Source organism: Stegostoma tigrinum, chromosome 7 (assembly GCF_030684315.1).
Source record: "Stegostoma tigrinum isolate sSteTig4 chromosome 7, sSteTig4.hap1, whole genome shotgun sequence".
NCBI classification, from domain to species: Eukaryota; Metazoa; Chordata; class Chondrichthyes; order Orectolobiformes; family Stegostomatidae; genus Stegostoma; species Stegostoma tigrinum.
In genome coordinates this window covers 105164771-105172309 of record NC_081360.1, presented here as the reverse complement: position 1 = coordinate 105172309, position 7539 = coordinate 105164771, and the positions used below count along the sequence as shown (strand labels likewise).

General features: G+C 55.8%; 1 protein-coding gene across 9 annotated transcripts in view; it reads right to left on the bottom strand.

Annotated features, from left to right (window-relative positions):
- The window catches only part of tns1b (tensin 1b), a 571744-nt gene that overhangs the window by 33695 nt on the left and 530510 nt on the right, over window positions 1-7539 (bottom strand). For 8 of the 9 annotated variants that reach the window (XM_059647607.1, XM_059647610.1, XM_059647611.1 and 5 more), the window contains 2 exons: window positions 6345-6431; window positions 1541-1672 (listed from right to left, as the gene is read on the bottom strand). In XM_059647607.1, the coding sequence (XP_059503590.1) occupies window positions 1541-1672; window positions 6345-6431 (219 nt within the window). The remainder of the gene's footprint in view (window positions 1-1540; window positions 1673-6344; window positions 6432-7539) is intronic. The other variant, XM_059647608.1, reaches the window with a different exon arrangement.

Here is a 7539-nt window from a genome sequence, read left to right as displayed (position 1 = left end):
TCTGTAAGGCCACCCCTCAGCCTCCGACGCTCCAGGGAAAATGGCCTCAGTCTACATAACCATTGCTGATGTTATAAAGACTCATCTTGTCCTTTAGGAAATAAATCGCCCATCTCTCTGGGTCTGGCCTACATTTAAATCCAGAACACAGTACTGTGGCCATCCTTTAACTAAGGCAGAAAGTACTGGAGAAACTCAGTGGGTCTAGCAGTGTCTGTGGAGAGAGAGAAATAGTTAATGTTTCTGAGGAAGGGTCATATAAGACTCAAAATGTGAACTCCATTTCTCTCTCCACAGATGCTACCAGACCTGCCGAGTTTCTCCAGCACTTTCTGTCTTTGTTTCAGATTTCTAGCATCTGCAGTACGTCCCTTTCATTTGAGTGGTTGATCCATAGCTGGAATTTGGACAATGTGGGATGAGCAGTATCCCACCCAGAAGGAGGCGATGGCCTAGTGGTATTATTGCTGGACTGTTAATCCAGAGACCCAGATAGTGTTCTGGGAACCTGGGTTTGAATCCTGCCATGGCAGATGGTGGAATTTGAATTCAATAAAATATCTAGAATTAAAAATCTAATGATGACCGTGAATCCATTGTCAGAAAAAGACCATCTGGTTCACTAATGCCCCCTCCCCATATCTCACATTGCCCCCCTCCCCACATCCCTAACTGCCCCCTTCCCCATATCCCACACTGCCCCCCTTCTCCATATCCCAAACTAACCCGTTCCCCACATCCCACACAGACCCCCTTCCCCACATCCCTAACTGCCACCCCTTCCCCACATCCCAAACTACCCTCTTCCCCATATCCCTCACATCCCCCCTCTCCCCACATCCCAAACTGCCCCCTTTCCCCATTTCACATATTTCCCCCCATCCCACATCTCAAACTACCCCCTTCCCCACATCCCACAGTGCACCCCCTTCCCCACATCCCACACTGCCCCCTCTTCCACATATCCCATGCTACCCCCCTACACCATATCTCAAACTACCCCCTTCCCCACATCCCACACTGCCCCCTCTTCCACATATCCCATGCTACCCCCTACACCATATCTCAAACTACCCCCTTCCCCACATCCCACACTGCCCCCTCTTCCACATATCCCATGCTACCCCCCTACACCATATCTCAAACTGCCCCCTTCCCCACATCCCAAATTGCACCCCCCTTCCCCATATCCCTCACATTCCCCGCTCCCCACATCCCAAACTGCCCCCTTTCCCCATTTCACATACTTCTCCCCCCACCCCATATCTCAAACTTCTCCCCTTCACCGTATCCCACATTGCACCCCACTTCCCCACATCCCTCACATCCCCCCTCTCCCCACAAGTTGGATTAACTGACAATTCCACTTCCTGTTTCTGTTATTCCCTGGAACGTCTCTCCCAAATCCCCCATCCTATTCCCGTACCGCAGCATTCCGCACCTCCCCCCATCCCGGATTCCGGGATCAGGTCCTTGCCTGTGGATAGAGAGCCGACCCCTCTCCCCTAACTGGAATTTGAGGGTGAGGGGTTGGCAGTACCTTTCTTACTTTGCTGGGCGATGGTCGGGGGGGGCGTGGAGACTTTAATCGCCAGGCCGTATGCCCCGCGGAATGAATGGCTGTCCCGGATGATGAAGGCGCCAGGGTCACGGTCTCTGAGCAGGCCAATCGCTGGAGGGATAGGATTGCAGGAGGGTGCAGGGAGGGACAGGGATAAAACAGCAGGGCGAGGGGAAAGAGGGGAGACAGGGAGTAGAGAGAGTGAGAATGAGAGTGAAGAAAGAATGAGAGAGGAAGGAGGAGAGAAAGGGGGAGAGAAAGGGGGAGAGATGGGGGGGGAGATGGGGGGAAAGGAGGGAGAGTGATTGGAAAGAGTGAGGGAGAAAGGGGGAGAGAAAGGGGGAGAGAAAGGAGGGAGAGAAAGGAGGAGAGATGGGGGAAAGGAGGGAGAGTGATAGGAAAGAGTGAGGGAGAAAGGGGGAGAGAAAGGGGGAGAGATGGGGGAAACGAGGGAGAGTGATAGGAAAGAGTGAGGGAGAAAGAAGGAGAGAAAGGGGAGAAAGACAGGGGGAAAGGAGGGAGAGTGATAGGAAAGAGTGAGGGAGAAAGGGGGAGAGAAAGGGGGAGAGAAAGGAGGGAGAGAAAGGAGGGAGAGAAAGGAAGAGAGATGGGAGAAAGGATGGAGAGTGATAGGAAAGAGTGAGGGAGAAAGGGGGAGAGAAAGGGGGAGAGAAAGGAGGGAGAGAAAGGAAGAGAGATGGGGGAAAGGATGGAGAGTGATGGGAAAGGATGGAGAGTGATAGGAAAGAGTGAGGGAGAAAGGGGGAGAGAAAGGGGGAGAGAAAGGAGGAGAGAAAGGGGGAGAGGTAGGGGAGAAAGGCAGGGGGAAAGGAGGGAGAGTGACATGGCAGAGAGAGGGAGAAAAGGGAGTGGGGGAAGAGGAGAGAATGGAGATGGGTTGAGAGTAAGAAAGAAGGAGGGAGAGGGAGAAAGAGAGGGAAGAGGGAGAGAGAAAGTGAAAGGTGAGAGAGAAAGTTAAACAGTGAGAAAGGGAGAGAGAGAGAGTATGAGAGAGAAAGGGACGGCGGGGGAGGAAGAGAGAGATGGTGAGGAGAGGACAGAGGGAGAAAGGGGAAGCAAGAGAAATAAAGACGGCGGGTGAGAGAGGAGCAGGTGAGAGTGTGTAGGAGATAGAAAGAGAGGAAGCGAATGAAACAGAGTAAGGAGGAGAAATGGATGGGGGAGCGAGTGGGTGAAGAGGACATGGTGAGAGGATAAGACATGTGACACATTAATGAGCGAAAATATCACAGAACATGAACAGAAGAGAAACATCTCCATTGGCAGGCACTGAGGGCAGATAAGGAGAGGCAGGGAGTCACTGTGGCAGCGTCAGAACTAACAGGAACACCTCACAGATGGAACTGTTCACAGCATCGCCTGGATGGGGAACGGGATCCGAGTTGGGCACTGGCCCACACAGTGTGGTCTGGGTGGTGACTGGACTCGGACAGGTTCAGTCTGACACCCCGGGTAAAGAACAAATTGTAACCCACCAGCTGCTCACGCACTATGACCCAATCAGCAATAATTCACTGTGTGCCTGCAAAACAGGGCACGAAGCGAATTAAACCACGCCGAAAAAACACTCCATAAAATCACCCTCCAACTAAACGATCCAAAAGGCATCCCCTACAAAAATATCCAAATCATCCCAAAGCTCAGGACACGAACAGACTGTCACAGTGATCGAGATGACAACACACACTCACTGATTACACCGTTCTCAGGAAAGGTCACTGGACAAAAAGCATTAATTCTGTTTTCTCCTCCAGAGATGCTGCCGGACCTGCTGAACTTTTCCAGCAACTTCTGCTTCTCTTCTCACTGATTACACCCTCACCAATCAGGGTAGAGCTTCTCAGAGCGAGCCACACCACAGTCACAAGAGGGCAGAGGGAGTGTCACACTGTCAGAGGGTCAGCACTGAGGGAGTGCCGCACTGTCAGAGGGTCAGCACTGAGGGAGTGCCGCACTGTCAGAGGGTCAGTGCAGAGGGAGTGTCACACTGTCAGAGGGTCAGCACTGAGGGAGTGCCGCACTGTCAGAGGGTCAGTACTGAGGGAGTGCCGTGCTGTCGGAGGGTCAGTGCTGAGGGAGTGCCGCACTGTCAGAGGGTCAGTACTGAGGGAGTGCCGTGCTGTTGGAGGGTCAGTGCTGAGGGAGTGCCGCGCTGTCAGAGGGTCAGTGCTGAGGGAGTGCCGCACTGTTGGAGGGTCAGTGCTGAGGGAGTGCCGCGCTGTCAGAGGGTCAGTGCTGAGGGAGTGCCGCGCTGTCGGAGGGTCAGTGCTGAGGGAGTGCCACACTGTCGGAGGGTCAGTACTGAGGGAGTGCCACACTGTCGGAGAGTCAGTGCTGAGGGAGTGCCGCACTGTCGGAGGGTCAGTACTGAGGGAGTGTCGCACTGTCGGAGGGTCAGTGCTGAGGGAGTGTCACACTGTCAGAGGGTCAGTGCTGAGGGAGTGCCGCACTGTCAGAGGGTCAGTGCTGAGGGAGTGCCGCACTGTCGGAGGGTCAGTTCTGAGGGAGTGCCGCACTGTCGGAGGGTCAGTGCTGAGGGAGTGCCGCACTGTCGGAGGGTCAGTGCTGAGGGAGTGCCGCACTGTCGGAGGGTCAGCGCTGAGGGAGTGCCGCACTGTCGGAGGGTCAGTGCTGAGGGAGTGCCGCACTGTCGGAGGGTCAGTGCTGAGGGAGTGCCGCACTGTCGGAGGGTCAGTGCTGAGGGAGTGCCGCACTGTCGGAGGGTCAGCGCTGAGGGAGTGCCGCACTGTCAGAGGGTCAGTACTGAGGGAGTGCCGCGCTGTCAGAGGGTCAGTGCAGAGGGAGTGTCACATTGTCAGAGGGTCAGCACTGAGGGAGTGCCGCACTGTCGGAGGGTCAGTGCTGAGGGAGTGCCGCACTGTCGGAGGGTCAGTGCTGAGGGAGTGCCGCACTGTCGGAGGGTCAGCGCTGAGGGAGTGCCGCACTGTCAGAGGGTCAGTACTGAGGGAGTGCCGCGCTGTCAGAGGGTCAGTGCTGAGGGAGCGCCGCGCCGTCAGAGGGTCAGTACTGAGGGAGTGCCGCACTGTCAGAGGGTCAGTCCTGAGGGAGTGCCGCACTGTCAGAGGGTCAGTCCTGAGGGAGTGCCGCGCTGTCGGAGGGTCAGTGCTGAGGGAGTGCCGCACTGTCGGAGGGTCAGTACTGAGGGAGTGCCACACTGTCGGAGAGTCAGTGCTGAGGGAGTGCCGCACTGTCGGAGGGTCAGTGCTGAGGGAGTGCCGCACTGTCGGAGGGTCAGTGCTGAGGGAGTGTCACACTGTCAGAGGGTCAGTGCTGAGGGAGTGCCGCACTGTCGGAGGGTCAGTTCTGAGGGAGTGCCGCACTGTCGGAGGGTCAGTACTGAGGGAGTGCCGCACTGTCGGAGGGTCAGTGCTGAGGGAGTGCCGCACTGTCGGAGTGTCAGTGCTGAGGGAGTGCCGCACTGTCGGAGGGTCAGTGCTGAGGGAGTGCCGCACTGTCGGAGGGTCAGTGCTGAGGGAGTGCCGCACTGTCGGAGGGTCAGTGCTGAGGGAGAGCCGCACTGTCGGAGGGTCAGTGCTGAGGGAGTGCCGCACTGTCGGAGGGTCAGTGCTGAGGGAGTGCCGCACTGTCGGAGGGTCAGTGCTGAGGGAGTGCCGCACTGTCGGAGGGTCAGTGCTGAGGGAGTGCCGCACTGTCGGAGGGTCAGTGCTGAGGGAGTGCCGCACTGTCGGAGGGTCAGTGCTGAGGGAGTGCCGCACTGTCGGAGGGTCAGTACTGAGGGAGTGCCGCACTGTCGGAGGGTCAGTGCTGAGGGAGTGCCGCACTGTCGGAGGGTCAGTGCTGATGGAGTGCCGCACTGTCGGAGGGTCAGTACTGAGGGAGTGCCGCACTGTCGGAGGGTCAGTGCTGAGGGAGTGCCGCACTGTCGGAGGGTCAGTGCTGAGGGAGTGCCGCACTGTCGGAGGGTCAGTACTGAGGGAGTGCCGCACTGTCGGAGGGTCAGTGCTGAGGGAGTGCCGCACTGTCGGAGGGTCAGTACTGAGGGAGTGCCGCACTGTCGGAGGGTCAGTGCTGAGGGAGTGCCGCACTGTCGGAGGGTCAGTACTGAGGGAGTGCCGCACTGTCGGAGGGTCAGTGCTGAGGGAGTGCTGCACTGTCGGAGGGTCAGTACTGAGGGAGTGCCGCACTGTCGGAGGGTCAGTACTGACGGAGTGCCGCACTGTCAGAGGGTCAGTGCTGAGGGAGTGCCGCACTGTCGGAGGGTCAGTACTGAGGGAGTGCCGCACTGTCGGAGGGTCAATGCTGAGGGAGTGCTGCACTGTCAGAGGGTCAGTGCTGAGGGAGCGCTGCACTGTCAGAGGGTCAGTACTGAGGGAGTGCCGCACTGTCGGAGGGTCAGTGCTGAAGAAACATCAACATTCCTGCCCCTGTGATGCTGCCTGGCCTGCTGTGTTTTTACAGCTCCACGCCTTGTTATCTCTATTGCCAAGGGTATGAATTGTTTGTTTGGAGAACAGGGGCTTTGTCTTCTTGTGCTGGCCCATAGTAATCCATCGATTGCAGGATTTGTTAACTCTCAGTGCTAGCAGAACTGAAAGCGGGACTTTCTCTTTCGTCCATCTGCGAAGTCCAACAGTGGGTGAAGTGAAACAAGTCACCTGCTCTTGTGTGCCCCTCACTTGGGTTACAGAGACCCTGTACAACCGGCCTGCCTGACCCCATTCATAATCTCACCTGGCCAGTACATGCGCTGTGTTTGCTAATGACAGACACCCCTGTGTACCTTGCTCTCGGGAGATATCTGGTTTGTACCAGTACTTTGACGTGTCCTGAACGAACTTGACGTGCGCTCTTGTTTCAGGGCTACCATCTGAGAGAGAAAGACAAATAAGAAGTTACAAAGAGTGTTCGGTTTGCATTGATGGCTGCAAAGACCCAGGTCCAGACCGAGGTCCACAAGCCCTGTGTCTAGTCCCCATCAAACACATGCAGGGCAGGGAGAGCACGGGGTTAGATACAGAGTAAAGCTCCCTCTACACTGACCCCCATCAAACACTCCCAGGGATAGGGACAGCATGGGGTAAGATACAGAGTAAAGCTCCCTCTACACTGTCCCCCATCAAACACTCCCAGGGACAGGGACAGCACGGGGTTAGATACAGAGAAAAGCTCTCTCTACACTGTCCCCCGTCAAACACTCCCAGGGACAGGGACAGCACGGGGTTAGATACAGAGTAAAGCTCTCTCTACACTGTCCCCCATCAAACACTCCCAGGGACAGGGACAGCACGGGGTTAGATACAGAGTAAAGCTCTCTCTACACAGTCCCCCATCAAACACTCCCAGGACAGGGACTGCACAGGTTTAGATACAGAGCGAAACTCCCTCTACACTATTCCCCATCAAACACTCCCCACCAAAGACTGCAGAGCTGTTCAAAGAGATCTGGCACACACAGGCGAAATACACTGGACTGCCAGAATAACGGATACACTCACAGTGACAGCGTGGAATACAGGAGGCTGGAATTAAATGGACTCAACACCAGAAACACTGGCTGGGATGCGAGCTGAAGGATTGCCCTGGATACAAACTGCTTCACTGCAAAACTCCAAACACGTTGTTCAACCTTGTGAAGGGGTCAGTTTATGTCTCATTATGACTGAGGAGGTATGTCATCAGAATTTCCAACAAATAACTCCAAATTTATTGCAAGCACAAATATTATTTCAACACTGTCCTGGGAGTGTTTGATGCCTTAGACTAGATTAGATTCCCTACAGTGTGGGAACAGGCCCTTCAGCCCAACAAGTCCACACTGCCGCTTGAAGCATTCCACCCATCCCCATCCCCCTATAACCCACTCACCCCTGAACACTACAGGCAATTTAGCATGGCCGATCCACCTAACCTGCACATCTTTGGACTGTGGGAGGAAACCGGAGCACCCGGAACAAACCCACGCAGACATGGGGAGA